Here is a 21,388-nt window from a genome sequence, read left to right on the forward strand (position 1 = left end):
AATGGGAATGGAAAATATTGAATCTTTTCCATGGTCGTCCTATTCGCAATCCTCAAAGACCCTCCCCTAGGTGATCTTCTCTAGTTTCTCTACCCCCAGGTTCATGATCGAAATATGATGGACTTTCCCAGGCCACCCAAAAAGTGAATCCAAGGTGAGTAAATGTGAGGACTCCCTCTGGTTTCTCACAGTTAGTAGATTGGCGACTTATCGTGACATATTAGTCAAATGTGCTGTTCTTTTTTTAGCAATAGCTTCAAATATTTAGCTTCTTACTATCGTGACTTTTTATTGCTTAGTAGTGCCTTTTGCTGTTATTTGCATTTAAAGTTTGCCAAAGTGCACTGTCACCATGCATCACAAACGTTCAATTGCCAATTTCAAACCTCATGCCCAACACTATGATCAAAATAAACATCTAGCAAGGTGTATCTTTAGGTTGTTGTCTCCACTATGCCCACATCCAGTGTGCCCAACTGCCAAGTCCTAAATCTGCAGTTTCAGATCAACAGTGTACTGCATGTTATCAGGTTAATGAAATTTGGAACTATATTTATGGCGATGGACAGGTATACTGTTACTGGGATTTATACTACATTCCACTGCCATTTGCATGGTCCCCAGGCACTCTGGTAGCCCTGAAAGGGGCTGGGGGTTAGATTAGTGTGGAGAGAGGGGACAATACAAGACCGCTTCGCTACTGCACTGATGCCTACATGTTACAGACAGTTGTCCATGTTGACTTCTCCAGCCTCTTTCCCTTGCTTTGTTCAAACTCCTTCTTGTGAACATTGTTGCTCGGCACTACTCATCTAGCACTGAACCTGTATGTTGTTTCATAAACCACATCTTGGTATTGTAATATAGAGTTTTTACAATATGAGAAAATGATACATTGTATAATGTATAAGACTTTAAAAATAGATTATCTTGCAACATTCTTTACTAGTGCTACATGAATTATCTATATTCCATTACAGATGCGACCTTTGCAATTTACTTGCATGCTTTGTTAATTCTTCCATCACATTGGCTAAATTCCCTGCAAGAATAATGGTTTATGACGTGGAGACCCAAAACCAGGCATAGTGGATACGTACAAAAGAAATTGCTTAGGCTCTCAACCTCCAAGAAATCAGCAGGATTTGCATCCGAATGGTTGCCTAAAGTTAGAGAGGCATGCCTATGTCTTCTAGAATGTGCCGAATAAACAATGCAACTGACACGCTCCAACGTGTACCTTTTCACCTTCAAACTCCTTTTCTGGAAATTCTGGAACATACTTCTGTACGGGAGCATCAATATCCAATTTTCCTTCTTCCCAGAGTTTGGCAACTGCAGTCATAGTGAGGGACTTGCTGATACTTGCAATTCGCATGACAGTCTCAGGCTTGCATGGCACACGGTTCTCAACATCAGCAAATCCCAATCCTGGAAGAAGAATCATGCATGTGGTGAAATGCAAAGCAGTAAAAAGGTGACATATCAGGACCATACAAAATACTGCAATATATTAACTTTTTTTTTAAAGACTTTACAATTTGGACATAATGGCAATCAAATTGTATGAAAAACATTGTTGACATCCGGGTGCTTCATTTTAGTTTAATCAATTCGAATTTCGAACAAAAAGTGTTTGAGCTAGTTCAACCACGGACCATATAAATTAATGTGCTTCTGAAGTTCATGATCAATTTGGATGAATTCAATAGAAGGTTGATGTGGGAGAGGAAATTATAGACTTGCCAGAGAAGTGTGATAAACACATCACACATAAAACAACCCATTACAGACACACAAGATTATGGTTTAGGGAATTGAAAATCATAGTGCTGTAATTAAATGAATCAAGTGACACAAGATAAGTATTGTTTTTGTACGCAAACAGAGAAAAACAAAATAAAAAATACAAAATTCAGCTAGTACCTTGAGAGTGACATGATTTGTTATGAGGAAACATGAAATCACAATTGCTTCAGAAACACACATTTTTTATTATTTGAGTTCACCAAACAGAGTGACTGGGCACAGAGTGACATGATTTTTATTTCTGAGGGAGCCAAAAGACAAACATCCAAGTTCTGGAAGGTAAGTTTAAGATTATTCGGATCATAAAGTTGCATCGAACTGTACAAAGAACAACAAAATGTACATATGCATAACCACTGATGAAATAATTAATACAGAAAAAATGGATAAAATTAAAAAATGTGCACAGAGGGAGGTTCTGTCCACGTTTAAAATACATTAGAGTAATTTATGGGGTTATTATATCTGGTAGGTCAATGCATAATAAGAAAACATTTTCAACATAGAAAGAGACACTGTGCCACATGTAAATTCGAAACAGAGGAGATACGTGAAAAACTTCAGGGCATGTCACGCACCCCGTTCCCCCAGCAAAGGGAGAATACATCTTTTTCTCAGACTTGAGAAGACCGGGCAGAAAAGTAAAAAATGCTGGAGATCGTGTACATTATACTTGGAACACGCGCGTTTTTGCCTTTGCGAAGTTCTTGCTCTGCAGTGAGTGTGCAGGTGTGTACGCAAAGAGTAGAATCGTCCTGAGGCGGAGGATACATCCCCCTTTCTTGGGCTTCTAAAACCAGCAAACATAATCCGATTTTGGAATGATCAGGATTATGATTTTGTAATAGAATTGTACACTAATATTTTGCATCTCAGTTTCCCGCCTAGCATCTACACGATCAGATATAAAACCTCGAACAATTCCCTTTCTGCAGACGTGTGCACCATTGCCACCTCATTTAAATAATCTTGATAGCCAAGTCTGCGAAGGCAGAGCATAATGCAATTCTGTCACGGCGAGAAACTCGTATGTGAGGACATTACATCTCTGACCAAGGCCTAGGTTAGGGATACACCAGGCCTAGCCCAGAGATGCAGCCAATATACGAGTGGCTGTAATAAAATAAGTCCTGAGCATATGCTAGGTTCAACTCGTCATGCAGTAAGTACCATGGGAAACACTGATACGCCCATGACTTTTCTAAAAAATGTGTCTTCGGAGACCTGTATCACCTTTGTGAATTGATAACCCCATAAAGCAGCATTGTAGGTAAACAACGGCATGTTTTTGTGGCATAAATGCGGGATACACGCTTTTTCAGCAAGTTCAGAGTGATGACACATTCGACTGACTTATTTCTGGAGTATCAGAAAATCAGTCCGTCAAGTAAGTGACCTCACTAAGAACAATGCAAGAGGTATCCGGCCTCGACGTTTTTGAAGCCCACAAGCATGTCATTAGAAATGGGTGGGCAACACGTGCAACTGGTGGGCATGTCACAATAGCCAAACGAGCTGGTGGGTGCACAGAAGATGTTAACGTTTTGAATGGCAACTTGGCAAATCACAATTAGCACATCTCCATAATATTTATTGGAAATTTGTAAGGTGCCTATACAAAAGTGTTTCCAGGCCACACAGACAAAATATGTGGGGAGGGGCAAGGGAAAGAAACAGCAGTAACGGTCATACTAGGCCTTGTGACATTCTTACTCTGCAAGTACAAAGAACAAAGAAGTACAGGTGAGGGTGGAAATAGGGGGAACTTGGAAGGGTGGATGGCAGGGGGTGGATTGCAGGAGTGGGAGCCGAGGGGGGATGAGCAAGTGCAAGGGAGCCACAGGGGAAGTGCCGGGGAATCTGGGAGAGGGAGGACAAGTGCGGCGGAAGGGACAGTACGGGACGTGTGCCCAAAGGCAAGTGCTGGTAGGGATGCAGGGGGGAGACTGGTCAAGGAGGGCCAGTACCAGGTGAGACACATAAGGGACCAGGCACCGGTCTCAGCAGCAGAGGGAGATTAGCACGGGAGGGGGAGAGGTAAGGAGGAGAAGAGGAAAGTCTTGAGAAGTTTTCATAAGTGAAGAAGATCTGGCTCAAGTCTGTGGGAGGCATGGGGGGTGGGAGGCCATTCCAGAGGGAGGCTCCTGCTGAGGAAAAATGTCTGACCTGCATAGATTTGGAGCTAGAGTACCGAAGAACTCTATCAAAGAGGTATTTGGGGAGAGAAAGGTGGATGTAGAGAGGTCCCAGGCACCAGGCAGCCTTGTGGATGATGCAAAGGGTCTTGAACTTGATCCTTGCGGTCAAGGGGAGCCAGTGGAGAGATTTTAGAGCTGGAGAGATGCAGTCCCTGGGCTTGAGGCCAAGGAGAAGTCTTGAAGCCCTGTTCTAGATTCGTTGAAGAGGTTGAAGGGAAGAAAGAGGCAGTTTGAGGAACAGGCTGTTGCAACAGTCCAGCCTAGAGAGAACCAGAGCTCTAGAGACAGTGAGCTTCTGGGGAAATGTGAGGAAAGGGAGAATGGCTCTGAGAAGGTGAAGCATAAAGTTAGACTTCTTGGCAAGGTCTGATGTGCAGGGAGAAGCAGAGACAAGAGTGTAAGATGAGCCCAATGACCTCCATCTGTCATGAGATCAGCACCATCGGCCCAAGTCACTCTCGGTTAACACAAAAAGTAGTAGTACACAAAGAGGTCCTACAGCCTGTAGATGTGTAGAAAGCCAAATCTTCCCCTCCTACTTCCATTATTTTCTACATAGTCCAGCAATGGTCATGAGCAAGATATATTCTACTTCTTCAAACACGACTAGGCTGCGAAAACACTGTTGGACACCACTGACAAAGCACAATGCCACAGAGAGCGAGTAGGGATGGATGGATGGACCAGATCTGCTTGAAGCAGAGTGCTCAGGTAGAAAGGGATGCTGCCAGATAACTGTCTCCCCAATTACAATGGGATTCAAAAGATCCTTGAACATCTGACAGTGTTAATGCAAGTTTTAGAACTTTGACAGTCATACTACAAACACAACCTTCATACATTCCCCGACTGGAAGAGCACCAGGATGAGCCTAGGCCACGTTTAAGCCTTCAAAATAAATGTACCGTATGGGAAGAATTTCTTCACGCAGGACAAGCAACAGCTGGTCATTGCCAGCTTCATTCTGTGGAAGAAAACTGAATGAAAAGGAAAGAATTTGGCAGGACCATATGAGGTGTCACCAAACTTGAGATTGGTGTACACATCCCAGAACGTACACAGCAATTATCCCACTTTCCCCCTGGAAAATCATGCTGCAGTGCAATAATTGCCAATTCACATAACTAGCCAAGCACCATACAACAGCACAGTAGATGATCTGCTCACACCTTCAAATAGGTCAGCCTACTGACACCAAAGCATTAAGCGGGTGCAAAAGCATCACATATCAAATGATGGAGAGCCCTGATCTTTGTCAACCTGGCAAGAATGTTGCTAGTGTAAATCTTGAATGACAAAGTCCACTGTCTTTCTCAGAGTATCTTGTGAAGTGAGCAACGGGGCTGTGTAGCCCCAAGCTAAAGAATAATGGGCCAACAAAAGAACCCCCACCACCCAGGGCAGGCACAGTCACATGAATATATCTGAAGACATGGTCATTTTAAGAAGGGAGGTCCCTATACCTGGGTAGCAGAGAGATATGGGATAAAGGCTCTCTCCAACCCCAAGGAACAGTGCTTTTCTTTACATTGGAGCCGGGGACTCTGTAGCTACTGCTCCTATAGGCTAATCATAGATTGGCAGTCCTACACAACCTGAGCGCCTTTGTATTCAGCTCCCCACAAATAGGTGCAAATATGGAAATCTAAAAATAGAAGGAAAGCAAAAGCCCTGAATTAGTAATCCATCCATCCATCCATCCATCCATCAATCTGTCAATCCACAAAGCCATCCATCCATGAATGAATCAATAAATTCATCCATCATCCCATCAATCCACAGTCATCTATTTGTCGATCAATGAATCCATCCATCCATTAATCCGTCCGTCCATCTATCCATGAATCTGTCCGTCCATCTATCCATGAATCCATCCATCCGTCCAACCATCCATGAATCAATCCATCCATCCATCCATCCATCCATCCATCCATCCATCCATCCATCCATCCATCCAGTCGTATCCCATCCAAGGTCTCCAATCAGATACAGTTACAAACAGATAGGCTCAGGAAGTACGCATGAGGAGCAGGGCTAAAATGTGAATCAAGCAGGACTGCCCAAGAAGTGGAACTACCCAGCTCCAAATCCCACATCAGAACTGGAAGCCATCCTGGGGGAATTGTCTCACTAGCTAATAATAAAACCAGTTGTCTGAAGAGATGCACCAGAGTTGCCTTTGCCCAGAGAGAGAAACTGAAAGGCAGAGCCAGGGTGCATCAGCCAGACAGAGAACCAAGCCAATCCCAATTTTTCCACCAGGACTGTTAGCCATTCTCAGAGACCAACAAACCCCATGCCAGCTAACACGCCTGAAACAATTTTCATCAGAAAGATGCTTACAACGGAAGTGCAAATGTTTAAAGTAGGAGCTAGAGAGAGGAGCTGTTGTGGAGAAGTGAGGTTGCAGAGCTCAGAAGATTGGATGAGGGATACTGAAGGCTGGGCCACAATGGAGCCTGGGATTTGGAGGAGAAACGCAGAAGACCAAACAGAGGTGCCAAGAGACATGGAGACACTGGTTAGGAGACAGAGGAATGAGAGAAGAAAGAGTGGGGAGAGAGGAGGGAGAGAAGAGTGCGTCTCCTTCCTGCACTGGCGCTGCTACAAAGGTCGCTGGTTTACAGTTCTGCATCTTACTATTTTGATTGCTGGATTTGAGATAATCACCTCATATCCTTATGCTCTCTGTGTTGTCAATGTACTTTTGAGGATTGCAGAAAGGGCATGCTTCATGTAAAGTGTGGTACTACTGTTAGGCAGAAACCTGTGCAGTTCCCTCTGGGACCACTGCAAAGGATTTAAGACTACAGGTGTTTGGCAGTAAACCCACTTGGAAGCAGTCTGTACCACACAGATTCACTTGGTAGCTGTGGCTGAGCAGTCAGACTTCCCTCAAGAAGAGTTAGGCAGTATACAGAGTATTCACAATAGGTCAAAAGAACACAGTAGAACAAGCAAACACTGACCAGAGCTTGGTGTAAAAGAGATATAATTATTTATTTAAAACCACATCTAATAAAACACACTGGCACTAATATCAAGCAATTCAGACAGCGGTGAGCACTTAACGAAGATGGTACTCTAATCAATCAGTTTAAAAGGGAGAGAAAGGCAGAGCAAAGATAGAAAGAGATCCCAACACTTTCGGAAGAACACAGTAGAAGAAGGCAGGTTAAAACCGTACAGTCAAAGTTAACAAGGCCGGACCCACTTTAAGAGGCTCCGGTCGAAATGTGTCCAAGGTCACATGGTTCAAAGTGCCCAAAAGTCTCGCAATCAGTTCAGAAAGAGTTGGACCAAAAAGAAAGGGACCAGTTAGATGGTAAAGGCGGCCTGCCCAGTCCAGAAGGTTAAGGGATTATTATTACTTTGTAGCAATCTTTAGAAAGGGAGGCCTGGCGGACATGGTACCATAAAGTGATGAGAATACTCCAGCGGGGGCAGTTGTTCCTGGCAGCGGGTGCAAGTCGGTGCTTCGTCCGGGGGAAGAGAGGATCTCGTCGGGGAGGAAGACAGGAGTCCGTTGCACTGCCAGGGAAGAAACCAGCCGCGGAGTTCTCAGTTAAAAGGAGCGGTCCTTTTATTCGTGGTCCAGTGGTAAGTGGCAATCCGGTTGCCGGGGTGCTTGGCACGGGCAATTCGACCACAAGACGTCCTGAGATGCGAGAAAAAGAAGGTAAACTGGTTGTGCCCACCAGTCAGGGGAAGAAGACTCCCCAGCCGGGAGATCTTCTCTGTCGTTGGGAAGTGGTGAGTCGGTTCCGCAGGGCTCCACCGCTGGTGTCGTCGTAGCAGGGCGGCTCAGCTTCTCCCTCGTCGGATTTTCAGGTCCTGTGGCGACTTCTAAAGTTCCAGTCCCAAAAGCCCTGCTTTTATGCAGCACACCCCCATTCACTCAGCCTAGCTGTCAATCAAACATGCTAAGTGGTGAGCCGGCTGGCTCACCACTTGGGCCAATCACACAAGAGTGCGACTTGAGTTACCAAGGTAACTCAGTCCAGGGTGCCTAAACCCCCTCCAACACCCCCTATGGTATCCAGACAGAGTGGCACCACTTTTGGAGGCTTCTGTGGAGAAGCCAGCCAAAAAGTGGAACAAAGGGTTCTGGCAAAAAATACCAACCGGCAATTTAATATTAAATAAATAAACCGGCGGTATGTTCGAGGCTATGAGAATTAAATAATTAAAGTTGGTAGCCTCGAACAATGGGAAAATCCCATAGAGATATATTTGCGGTCGAATATAAAAAGTAGTATCCACTGCCACCAGCCAAAACTCGATCAGGGGGGACGGAGATGTGCCCCCTCGAATAACAGACCCCGGGGCAATCGAATTGCCCCGACCAGTACGTCCACAATATGATGGTTTGTACTGGTTTCTGTTCATAATTTGGGACTAGTAAAGCCAATGGTGACTTTACATGCCCTGGGAGACAGTAGTCAGTCCCAGGGTATGGAGTCTATGGTGGGGTGTCACTATGACACCCCTGTGTCACTGCACTGAGGGTGCTGTGTAACACACATAGTAAAAACACATGAGACCCTATGGAGTAAAAGACCCCATAGCCCATAAAACACATTAACAGTCAAAGGAACCCCGCAAATCATGTCCAAGAGTGTGAGGAAAAAGACTCACTCTTGGCAGGAGAAAAAAACAAACTCCAGAAATCCAGCAAAGCTGCTGGGGGACTCACTAGGTTAGGAAATTCAGCCTAAACAGAGAATTCTCCCTAACAACTACACATCATAGTAATACTCGCTGACTTCTCAACCGCGAATGCGGCAGCAGCCAGAGCTTGCTCACAAGGTTAGTGTCCACTGATCACTGGGCCTAAACGTCCACTATAATAAGCCAAAAGCTTGTGTCCTAGGGTAGTCTTCTGTGCGAGTACTGCAGTCATCACTACTCCATTGGAGTGTGAGAACAGGACAAATGTGTCCCAGTAGTCTGCAATCCTCAACACTGGAGCTGTGCATATTGCTTTCTTCAGCTCTTCAAATACATGCCATCTTGTGTGTCCATAACAACTTGTCATTCCCTTTCTGCGCTTCCCTGAGTCTGCTTAAATGTCTCGTGTATGTGCTATAGTCAAACACCCACGCTCTGCAATAATTGCAGAGGCCTCGAAACTGCTATATCTCCCTCACTGTCTTTGGCATCAGCATTCTGCGAATAACCTCCGCCCTGTCTGGAGTCACCCTTTGCCCGTCCAGGGATATCAATTGTCCTATGTAGGCAATATTGGAATTCTGCCTTGTCCACCTTGTAGCCATGTTCTGCGAATGCTGTCAATAAATACACAACTACAAAAGAGTGTTCCTGTGTCCAAAAGTAAAAGTTGATTTAAAGTGTATTCATCTGATTTAATTCATCTAGTACATGGTATGAGTACAAGTGCACGATTTAGCAAATAGATTATGCCCTAAATTGATCCACCAATGAATACAATTCAGTAACTGGTTTTGGTTACACATTGTTTTATTTTACAAAGGTCAAGGATTGAATGAACATTTAAACCTTTCAACCCCAAGTCATTTTGACACTGGTCTTCAGTCTTGCTGCAAATCAAAATGTTGTCTATGTATTGTACGATGATGCTCTATCAGTATGTTGCCTAGATCGATTTGAAGGACGCTATTGAAAATAGACAGTGACTAGCAATACCCTTGTGGTAATCTTGTATATTTCCACTTCTGGTTTCTATAAAGGAACGAGGTCAGGTCTTGTGAGTCTTCATGAAGTGGCACAGTCTTTTGCCCATATGAATTAAGAAGGGCAGTATCAACAACAGTGGTGGTAGAGATATTGATGAACTCCCCATTTAGGCACAGAAGGGTTTGAAGTGTCAGCTTCTCTGCCATATGTGTTAAATGTATAGGTGTAGATGTGATTTTTAGAATGATTTTTGATCATGATGTTGATTTTATAGAAATATATTGTAAATTGTGATGCTTTTGATAAATATTAAATTCTGTATATTTTTGGTTAATACATGGTTATTCGCCCTTTTTTGGTTAAGGCGTGAACATGATTAGGTTCATATGCATCTAAACACTCACCCTTAGCAGAAGGAAAAGGAAGCTGGTTTGTGGGATGTTGTAGATTTTGTGTTTAATTGTCCTCACCCAACCAGCCCCTAAAAAGAGGACTTTGCAGCTCTTGATAGCTGGTGGTATAGAAAAAAAGGCATTCTTCAAGTCTATCACTGTGAAGTGCGTAGCTTCCATTGGGACGCTGCACAGAATTGTCACTGGATTTGGAACTATTGGAAATTCGGCCTCTACTATCTGGCTCAGAGGGTACAAGTCCTGGATAAAATGCCAGGACACCTCTGTTGCCTTCTTCACAGTGTGCACAGAGGTGTTACACTTCGATTTTGATGGTACCAATATTCCCTGCTTCACTAATGCAGTGATTGTCTCATAAATGCCCTCATCTGCTTCCCTTGATATGGGATACTGTCTTGCCCTTGGCAGAATGGCTCCTGTTTTGAGCTTTATCTTTTTTTAAAAAAAATATTTTTATTGTTTTAAACAACACATCAAACATAACCAACATTTAGGACATTTCCATTGATGCACATCTTGTCTTACATAAACATTTTACGCTTTGCAGTCCTCCCTCCTCCGTCCCCCTTAACTTGAGCCCCTAATTCGATGCCTTAAAGTTCATTGCTTAGGGTTTATCGTTATTATTGTTTTCGGGTATGTCATCTTCACTGGATTCAGCCTCGGGAAGTCCCGACATCATGGTGATCATTTGCCTACATGCCACCAGGGGCCCTGTTTCCTCCTCCCCTCCCCTACTGACTGCTTCATACCATGCCATCGTCTCCGCCTCTGCCCACTTTAGGAGGTCGTTCAACCACACCTCTAGCCTAGGTCTATGGGCTGCTTTACAGCCCATAGCTATTCTCCGTTTGGCCAGTATATACGCCAGGTCTTTCAGTTTGCTAATGTGTTTTAAATTACGTAAATTTAAATTAAACAACATGCATATCCATGCTGATTCCACCTCCAGCTTCATCCCCTTTTGGGGCAGGCGTTGTTTGACCTCCTCCCAGAACTTACCCACCTCCGGGCACGCCCAGAACATGCGAATCATCCCGGCATCCACCTCCCCGCACTTGGAGCATTTCTGTGTCCCTGTTTCTCCAAACCTGGCGATTTTGCGCGGGGTCATATATGCCCTGTGGGTGATGAACAGCTAGATCTGCTGCAGCCGCGCATTCCGGGACACTTTCTTGTGGTACCTCTGGGCTCTCTCCCATTGCCCATCCTGCATAGGTTCTCCCACCTCCTCCTCCCACTCCTGCCTCATCTGGAGCAGCTCTTTGCCTACTCTGGACATCAATAATTCGTATATTTGGGATATTTCGTGCACGCCCTCCAAGATGTCGTACATCGTTTCAATGATTGCATCGGGTTGTTCTGTTAGTACTGCCGCGGGCCACTTCCTTCCTATTCGTTTAATCAATCTGGTATATGTTATGTGTTGTCCTGGGTGTACCCCGGTGTCTTCCATTATCTCTTGAAAATCTAGTGCCTCCCCTTCCTGCCATATGTCCCAGAGCGTCACCAGGCCCATCGGTTCCCAGAATTTACGGATCCCTTTTACCATTTGTGTGTCCTCGCTGCATAGTGCTACCAGGGGTACCTGCAGGGAGCACGGGGTCGGGTTTCCCAGCACCTGGCACACTTTGTGCCATACTTTTCAGCCTAGTTCCAGCAATCTCGCTCGTCCCTGCATCTCTGGTTTAGGTAGCCATATGAGCTACCTTAGGAAGTATGTGGTGCATGTCATGATGCCTACCGCGGGCATCCGGATCGAGTCCATCAGCCCCGGGAGCATGCATCCAGATACTTATTAAAACCCCAACAGCCCCGGCTGGGGGCTGTTTGGATTCAGTCCTGGCGCCTTAGGCGCCAAGCTCATCATAGAAATCAGTCCTGCCGCCATAGGCGCCAAGCTCATAGACTTTACTTACCTTATGCAGACCATGCTGCAAATGAGTCCAAGCCAACATGAGGCCTGGATGGGACTATTTTATTACAGGGACTATTTTTCACTCGGGTGTGGTTCTGGGGAACTTCTTACCTGGGACTACTTTGCAGGCTATTTAAACCATGCCCGAACAGCAGCCCATGCTTCGTGTTATTCTGCATCCAGCAGCGTAATGCTCACCGTGTCTGCAAGACAGCATCCAGTCTTCTGCCACGCCCGCCTCGAATCCGGAGCTCCTAGACAAAAGGAAAACAAAGGAAAAGAGGTTAGATCACGGACATTATTTGATTCCTTACCTGATTCCGGACGCAGCACAGCTCCGAGCCTGGAAAGGACATTATTTCAGCACGTGTCGCTTCGCCAGCAGCAACGCCACGTTATACTCACCAGTCCACCGCATCTTTCGACTTGGCGCTGCCTCCATCATTTTCTTCGTCGAAACCCAGCACCTGGGGGGAAAACAAAAGGAATAACAAGGTGAGCCGAGAAAACCCACAAAGACAATCTCTTGCCACCATAGGCTTACCTGCTTTACCACCGGAGGTATTATCCTTTAATTCGCCGCATCTTCCTATGCTGCACCTATAAAAGGGAGAGAAAACAGCAAGTTAAACTCATGCAACTTTTACCAGACAGTGTTTGGTAATACAGACTCTTACCTGAACGCCATCAGCTGCCTCCAGGCAATATTCTTTTGGACCCAGCTGCAACCTAACGAGGGAATGGAACAAGAGTGAACATCGGACATATTGAACTCTTTGAACTTTATAGACACTGGAGTCAATATTCCTCCGGAACTCCTTCGGTACCTTCAAACCAGTGAAGCAACTGGTATCTACGTGCCCCTGCATGCCATGCAGGATGGAGAGCTCATCATTTAAAAACATAAGGTGAGGTTACCAAGAGGGGATATCGGAGGTGATTAGTGGGGAGAACGAGAACAGCTGGGGGGCCATCACTAAAGTCCATGGGTGGCTAAATCCCTTTCTCCACTTGCAGGAGAATACTTCTACGAGTCCAGCAGACAAGATTAGGCGGGCCAGTCCAGACTGTCATCTCTGCACTACGCATCTCGTTGGGGGGAGACCGCAGCTGTCCGGGTCCGATCGACACCCCTGTGGGAACCAGGGGAGCGTAACAGTGCAGTCCTTACTTAGCAATCTTGATTCTGTTGTCTCTTCTCCTGATAGCCATCTGGCCACGTACTGAAGTTGCCCTGCCAGGTAATACATCTCAAAATTCGGCAGGTATATGCCCCCCCCCATCCCCAATCATACGGGTTCTGCAGCTTCCATAGAGCCACCGTGTTTCTGGAGTAATGCCATATGAAGCCCCTGCATAAGCTCTGGAGCTTTGTGAAAAAACGTTTGGGGAGCATGTAGGGAATATTCGTGAAGAAGTTTAACAGTCTGGGCAGAACCACCATCTTGAGCAAGGTCGCCCTGCCCACCATGGCCAGGGGGAGTTCGCCCAAAACCCCATGCTATTCTTGATGCACTCCACAGCCTTCTCTATGTTATTTTTATATTCTTCTGCGGCCTTATGGTATATTTCGATCCCCAAGTATCTAAATGTTTTGGACTGCCAAAGTATTTGCAAGATGGGTAGGTCTATCGGTGGGGACCCTCTGTATCTCCCCAGAGGAAAAATGCTGGATTTTTTTAGGCTTTACTGCTATGCCGGAGAGGGTTGCATAATGTTTCATCACTTCTAGGACATACTGCAAATTTTCTTCTGGGTAGCGCAAGTATAGCAACATATCGTCAGCGTATAATGATATCAAATGCGGTGCCCCCTTTGTGTGGATGCCTATCTAACCATATTGTTGTCTAAGGCAGATTGCTAATGGTTCTAGGGTCAGTATATATATAGCATGGGGGACCAGGGGCAGCCCTGCCTTGTGCCTCTGCTAAATTGCCATTTGTCGGAGATTATCGCGCCCGTTTTGACCCTAGCTACTGGGGAGCTATATACCATCTTCACCCACCTCAGATACCCAGGACCTATCCCATATTCTTTTAGGGCCGCCATCATCCAAGGCCGCCTCATGGAGTCGAAGGCTTTTATTGCATCCAGCGAAAGAAACTATTGCCATTTCACCGAGGTCACCCTCTGTCTGTTCTATTATATGGTGGAGTCTCCTATGGTTATCGGTGATGTTCCTTCCAGGGACATATCCGGTTTAATCTGGGTGTATGAGTTTATTGATTACCCTTTTCAGCCTATTCAACAGCACTGCCGTAAGGATTTTGCTGTCCTGGTTTAACATTGATAGGGGTCTGTATGACCTGCAGTCTGTGCTTGGTTTACTGGGTTTCAGAAGCAGGATAATCATCGCTTCTCTCAGGTATTCCGGCAGCCTTCCCCTTTCTAACACCTTGTTTAGCATGGTCAACAGGAGGGGTTTGGGGGGGGGGGGGGGGGGGGGGGGAGTACTTCCTGCCTATAAGTTTTCAAAAATTCACTGGTGAACCCATCTGGCCCCCGGGCCTTACAGGTGGGCAAGTGCAGGACCACGGTCTCAAGTTCCTCTATTGTGATTGGGGCTTTGAGGTTTTCCCTTTCCTCCCCATTTAATTTAGGCAATCCTATGTCTTCTAATGTTCCTAAAGAATCTCCCGCTCTGCTTCCTCCCCTTTATCTTCATAGAGGCATTTGTAGAATCTAAGGAACCCCTCGTTCACTCCCTCCTGATCTGCCCTTCTTCTCCCCTTATCTTTCCGATTACTGTCCTCGGTGTCTCATTTTTATATAGCCATGCCAGCAGCCTCCCCGTTTTGTCCCCCCCTGCGTGTTGTCTTTCAATATATTTCTTATAATTTAATTTGCATAATCGTTCCCAGAGCTCCCTGTTGGCTTGCTGCAATTGGCTCACTTGTTCGGCATCCTCCTGTGAGGTGCCCCCTTTCTGCATCAATACTTCTAGTTTCTTCTCAGTCTCATGCAGTTCTCGCTCTATACCCCCTTGGAGCCCACTAGATTTAGATATGGCCGCACCTCTTACCACCACTTTGAACGCCTCCCATAGAGTTTCTTCCGACTTCACGCTCCCTGTGTTAGTGTCAAAATACTCGATTTCCTCCCTTAAGTTCTCCCGGAATGGCGAGTCCCGTAGGGCTTCTGCTCTAAGTCTCCATGTTGGAATTCTCGCTCTGGGGGCTGGTGTCTCCACTCCACCACCAAGGGGGAGTGGTCTGATAGCGTTCTCGCCTTGTATTCCAAGCCCACCATTTCGCCCACGGGTTCGGAGGCCACGAACATATAGTCCAGTCTCGTGTATAGGTTTTGGGGGGCTGCGTAGTGCGAGTAGTGCCCATCATTCGGGTGTTGCTGTCTCCAGATGTCCTCTAGCCCAAAATCATTCAACAAAGCATGTAAGGCTTTTGCGGCGGTAGTGGGCTTTTCTAGTTTCGTATTGGTCCCATCTATTTTGGGCCATAACGTGCAGTTGAAATCCCCCCCACATGATCGCCCCTCCCAGAAGGGGGCCAACTTTTCCATATAAGGTCCTAAAGTAGGCCGCTTTGTCCTGATTAAGGGCATAAGTGTTTATAATGCTCAGTTCTCTATTTTCCAGCAGCCCCCGGATTACAACCATCCTCCCGTCTGGCTCCACCGTAGCTTGGAGCATCTGAAACGGCACATCGTGTGCTACCCAGGTGACCACCCACCTGGCATAAACTGAATATGTCGCTCCCACGGTGGTCCCTCTCCACTTTTTCTTGACCTTTTCAAGTTTGTCTTTAGTGAGGTGGGTTTCCTGTAATAATGCTATGTCCACTTTCTGCCTTCTCAGATACAACATTACCTTATTCCTCTTCAGGTAGCTATTAAGACCCCTCACGTTCCAAGTTACGATTCTGAGACTCCAGGTAGCCATCCATGTTTTGTTCCCCTTGCCCCTCTCTCTCTTCCTCTCAAACTTATTTTGGCAAGAATATGGGATTGTTCCCCGTCTAAAATACACGTTAACTCCCCAACTAACTTCCCCCCTCCTGGACCCCCCAACTTTATTCACTGCACACATTCCCTCCCCAGCCCCCACCCATCCCATTCCCAACTGATGCCCAGCTCCATCCCTGGATCTCAGGCTCTCCCGCATTTGGTCCCATCTCAGGTTGCCGAGATCAGGAACCCAGCAGGGTGATACCGATCTATCGGTATCCTAACTAATCTATACCCGGGGGTGTGATAGCGGGTTCCGTGGGGGTCCTGCGATTTACTTTATATCTCCATACCTCAGTTTACTTATCAATGCGGCCTATGTGGTCAAAGGCCCAGCTGCCCACTCCTCATCTTATATTCAAGTCCCAATGTCTGAGTCCGCAGCACTGCAAGTACCGCAGAGTCTGTTACTTATCTGCGCTGCCTTCCTTCTGGGTACCAATCTCCGATCAGCAGTTCTGCGTGTCCAACCAATCTGATGCCTCCTCTGGGGTGTCGAAGAACAGTGCTCTGTTTTGATGGTATACTTTCAGTTTCGCAGGGTACATCAGCATGTACTTATAACCCGCTTCCCGCAGTCTTTTCACCGCTCCATAGTTCATGCGCCGTCTCTGTACCATCAGTGTGTAATCCGGGTAAGCCGTGATGTTCGCCGACGCCCTTTGTATCGTTCCTCCTTTCGAAAAAATTCCAGAATTCTCTCCCTGTCTCGATAATTCAGGATTTTGGCGATAATTGGCCTCGGTGGGGCCCCTGGTGGTGGCCTCCGCGTTAAGGCCCTGTGTGCCCGTTCCACTGCAAATCCTTGGGTCAACCCCCTCCTGTTATTTCCTGCAGCAGCATTGTTTTGATGAAGTCTGTGGGGTTTGGTCCCTCTGCTCCTTCCGGTAGTCCTACAATGCGTACGTTGTTTCTCCAGGCACGTCCCTCTGCTTGTTCTGCCCTATGATCCAGGTTACTCGCGTTGTTCTAGGATGTGGATCTCTGATTTGTGAGATGCACATGCGGCTGTGTTCGGGGCCATCTCTTTTTCAAGTTCGCCCGTGCGTTCTGCCAGCGTTCTGACGTCTTGCCTGAGGAGATTCACCTCTTCCTGTACGGCGCCCACTTTAAGTTCTAGTGCAGCCTTTATTTGGACCATGGCCGATTCCGGTTTGGTTTCCCATGCAAGTTTCAGGTCCGCTATTGCTTCCAGGATCTGCTGGTCTATTTCCTGCAGCATTTCTGGCCCCTTCTGACATTTGCAGTTTTCTTGCTTATTCCTCCAGCATGGGTTGTTTGCCCTTCCCCTTGGTCTGTTTATTTGCCATCTGGGCGTCGCCTTGTGATTCTCGACAGATGATCAGAAATGTAGTTTTAGGCACCTCAGTGATAGTTCGTGCTTGGGGATATTGCCCTCAGAGGGCTGTACTGAGCGTTCTTGTGCACGGTGTCGTGGCACGAATGGATTATGTTCGCCCACGTCCTCGCTGTTTCTTCCTATATGCTCTCTCCAGCTCTTAGCGGGTCCTCTCGCCGTCTGCGCGTCCTGGGGCTTGGGGGCCCGTGTTGGTGTTAATGCAGGTCCTGTGGACACCAACCTTGGTCTGGCTCGCCGCTTCGCCCGGTGTCTCTGCTGCTGTGATGATCGGTGGCTTATTCGCTTGTCTCTTGGGACTATTAAGTGCACACCCCTCTCTGCTGCTGCTGCTACTGAATCTCGGGCTTGTGTGGTGCCCAATGCCGTGAGGTCCTGTTGGTGTGGGCCCGTATCCTGGTGTAGGCTTATAGCTTGCCCGCCGCCTTTCTTGTCTTTTGTCACCCTGCGGGCGCCCAGGGTAGGGCAGCCCCTTGCTCAATCCAATATCCTGTCCTGCCCTCTTGCACTCGCTACTACTGTCCTTTCTCTCGCCAGTGTTGTATGTTATTGTGTTCCCTTACACCCTGGGTTTCGTTGTGTCCGGCTCCTTTGTCAATCACCATCCAGCAGTCTGAGCAATAACGTGACATGCTTGCGGCAGTTACGCTCCTCATTCTATTATGGCACATCAGTGAGCCATGGCCATTTCTTGTCCCCTGCGCCTGACTTCCATCACTGCATACCATGTAACAGGTACAGCTTATGTTACTGTGTGACACGATTCGCTGGGGGTTTTGGGTCGAGTGTGGCAGTTTGAATCTGATTTCAATGATCACGCCTCAGGGCGTGGGTCTCCCTCCCATGTGGGGTATTAATGCTGAACAGGGCACAGTGATTACAAGGGCATGATAGGGCTGTTATCTCCCAGCAGAGTAGGCAGTCTCCCCCCCGTTTGTTCGAACAAAGAGCTAGTATCAGTCTCCGTGGAACACTGGTTTGGTGCTTCGTTTATGTGGGGTGCTCCCGCCTCCGCGCAGAGTGGCAGGGAAACGTTTATGTTTCGTTTCCCACTGTGGGGTGCAGCTCCCCAGGCTCCACTTTCACCGCATATGTGCCGTTGGCCGCATCCAGGCACCTTTGTGAAATTGCGAGTGTGGAAGTGATTTGTGTCAGCAGCGCCGGCTTCCCTGCTTGCCCAGCGCAGCTCGCTCGCCGGTGTGCCTTTGTTGCAACTATGTTTCGTCTCCTCAAGCGTGGTGTCTGTGCGCGTTCTAAGAGGCCATCAGGGGCTGATGCCGCGGACCATGTCTCTTTTCATCTCTGTCAGGGAGAGAATTTAAGGGTGACCTCTTTTTGTCCCAATCAGAGCTGCGCTTCTACAAGCGGTTCATAGCGGACGGTATTATCTCCCTCTTTACGTCCTCTTCCAGGGTGCCGTCGTGGGGCTGAGGGCACAGACTTCTTCACCGGTGCGTTATACTCCCATGACAATGTTGCCTGCAGTTCTTCATATCGCGGCTACGGTCACCTTGGCTTTCCGATACACCAGCGCTCTGCGGTCTTTCACTTGCTCTCCTCTTATCTTGCTGCAGCGGACCAACTTCATTCCGCAGTTGTCCCTCGCTATGTCGGGGCCCACCGAGCACCTTAAATCCGACGTGGATGCGAAGGAATTCTCCTTTCAGTTCGTTGCATGCAGCACCTCTCCCTTCAACGCAACGTTTACTCTGCGCGGCCCTTTGTTCCGGCATCTGCCATTTTGTCTCACATCAAGGATAGGGCTTGTCGGACTCTCATTCACTTAATGCTGGCCCTCCGCGCCACGGATCATTCTTTTTTTGCGCTCGTCATGTGCCCGTGATGTTCATGAATCCATGGGCGTTGATTAGTCGTGCTTGGCAGGTTTGAAGCAAGATAGCTTCTCAGGATTCATGAAGGATCTGCAGGAGCCTTTCAGGAACACAACCTCTCACGCAGCCATGTAGCCACACCCCCTTTGAGCTTTATCTTTACCGCTCCAATCCCTTTTAACAAACTCTGGGGTACCCGCCCTATGTCGGTGTCCAGTCATTTGGTCGAATTAAAACTGGTCGAATGACATTTGGTCGACGCAATTTGGTCGAAAACCAAATGGTCGAATTTTTTTTTAATTATATATTTATTTTTCGGGTTTTCGTTTTTTAAAAAAAAGGGGGTTGGGGGGGGGGACCCCCCAAAAAAAAAAAAAAAAAAAGGAGTGAAAATAAAAAAAATAAAAAATTCGACCATTTGGTTTTCGACCAAATTGGTTCGACCATTTGTCTGGTCGACCAATTTTTTTCGACCAAATGTCTGGTAACCCCCTATGTCTTCTTCGAGAAATGTTGGAGGTTGCTTTTGCAACACTGCCATTCTCAGTGACACTTCCCTGTAATGTGTTCACACCCAATGTGTAATACTCATGTCGAATATCACCTCATTGTCTGATCGATAATCTTGGAATAATTCCTCATCTATCATGTCAATCTGTATCCTTCCCCCATTGCAATCACTGTTCTCCACAATCGTCCTGTGTCTTCTGTCCCATGTAATAATATTCTTTCGTCTCTCACTATGGCTGCCATCGATTTCTAGTCCAATCACCTTCCTTCCTTCTTGTCTAAGGGAATCTCTGGCCTAAATAAGAATTTGATTGGTATTCGTAACAGCCTCCCCTGTATCCCTGGTAGCCATGCGATTAACACTTCCACCCCATATGAAAATAGATCAATGTCTACTGGCACCCCCCTCTGTACCGACTGGCCACAATAAGCTTGCATGAGATCATTCACGTTCATATAATCATTTCCTGGTGTTGAACACACTATCCCCTTGTCGGTGAACGAAATGGTCATATTCAGCCTGCTCATCATGTCCCTACCCATTGTATGTACTTCCTGCCTATAAGTTTTCAAAAATTCACTGGTGAACCCATCTGGCCCCCGGGCCTTACAGGTGGGCAAGTGCAGGACCACGGTCTCAAGTTCCTCTATTGTGATTGGGGCTTTGAGGTTTTCCCTTTCCTCCCCATTTAATTTAGGCAATCCTATGTCTTCTAATGTTCCTAAAGAATCTCCCGCTCTGCTTCCTCCCCTTTATCTTCATAGAGGCATTTGTAGAATCTAAGGAACCCCTCGTTCACTCCCTCCTGATCTGCCCTTCTTCTCCCCTTATCTTTCCGATTACTGTCCTCGGTGTCTCATTTTTATATAGCCATGCCAGCAGCCTCCCCGTTTTGTCCCCCCCTGCGTGTTGTCTTTCAATATATTTCTTATAATTTAATTTGCATAATCGTTCCCAGAGCTCCCTGTTGGCTTGCTGCAATTGGCTCACTTGTTCGGCATCCTCCTGTGAGGTGCCCCCTTTCTGCATCAATACTTCTAGTTTCTTCTCAGTCTCATGCAGTTCTCGCTCTATACCCCCTTGGAGCCCACTAGATTTAGATATGGCCGCACCTCTTACCACCACTTTGAACGCCTCCCATAGAGTTTCTTCCGACTTCACGCTCCCTGTGTTAGTGTCAAAATACTCGATTTCCTCCCTTAAGTTCTCCCGGAATGGCGAGTCCCGTAGGGCTTCTGCTCTAAGTCTCCATGTTGGAATTCTCGCTCTGGGGGCTGGTGTCTCCACTCCACCACCAAGGGGGAGTGGTCTGATAGCGTTCTCGCCTTGTATTCCAAGCCCACCATTTCGCCCACGGGTTCGGAGGCCACGAACATATAGTCCAGTCTCGTGTATAGGTTTTGGGGGGCTGCGTAGTGCGAGTAGTGCCCATCATTCGGGTGTTGCTGTCTCCAGATGTCCTCTAGCCCAAAATCATTCAACAAAGCATGTAAGGCTTTTGCGGCGGTAGTGGGCTTTTCTAGTTTCGTATTGGTCCCATCTATTTTGGGCCATAACGTGCAGTTGAAATCCCCCCCACATGATCGCCCCTCCCAGAAGGGGGCCAACTTTTCCATATAAGGTCCTAAAGTAGGCCGCTTTGTCCTGATTAAGGGCATAAGTGTTTATAATGCTCAGTTCTCTATTTTCCAGCAGCCCCCGGATTACAACCATCCTCCCGTCTGGCTCC

General features: G+C 47.0%; 1 protein-coding gene across 4 annotated transcripts in view; it reads right to left on the minus strand.

Annotated features, from left to right (window-relative positions):
• Positions 1–21,388, minus strand: part of LACTB (lactamase beta) — a 1,309,212-nt gene that overhangs the window by 319,183 nt on the left and 968,641 nt on the right. For all 4 annotated transcript variants that reach the window (XM_069624465.1, XM_069624466.1, XM_069624467.1 and 1 more), the window contains one exon: positions 1,241–1,431. In XM_069624465.1, coding sequence (XP_069480566.1) covers positions 1,241–1,431 — 191 coding nt within the window. The remainder of the gene's footprint in view (positions 1–1,240; positions 1,432–21,388) is intronic.

The sequence above is a fragment of the Ambystoma mexicanum genome, chromosome 11 (genome assembly GCF_040938575.1).
Source record: "Ambystoma mexicanum isolate Mex_15411 chromosome 11, UKY_AmexF1_1, whole genome shotgun sequence".
Classification (NCBI taxonomy): Eukaryota; Metazoa; Chordata; class Amphibia; order Caudata; family Ambystomatidae; genus Ambystoma; species Ambystoma mexicanum.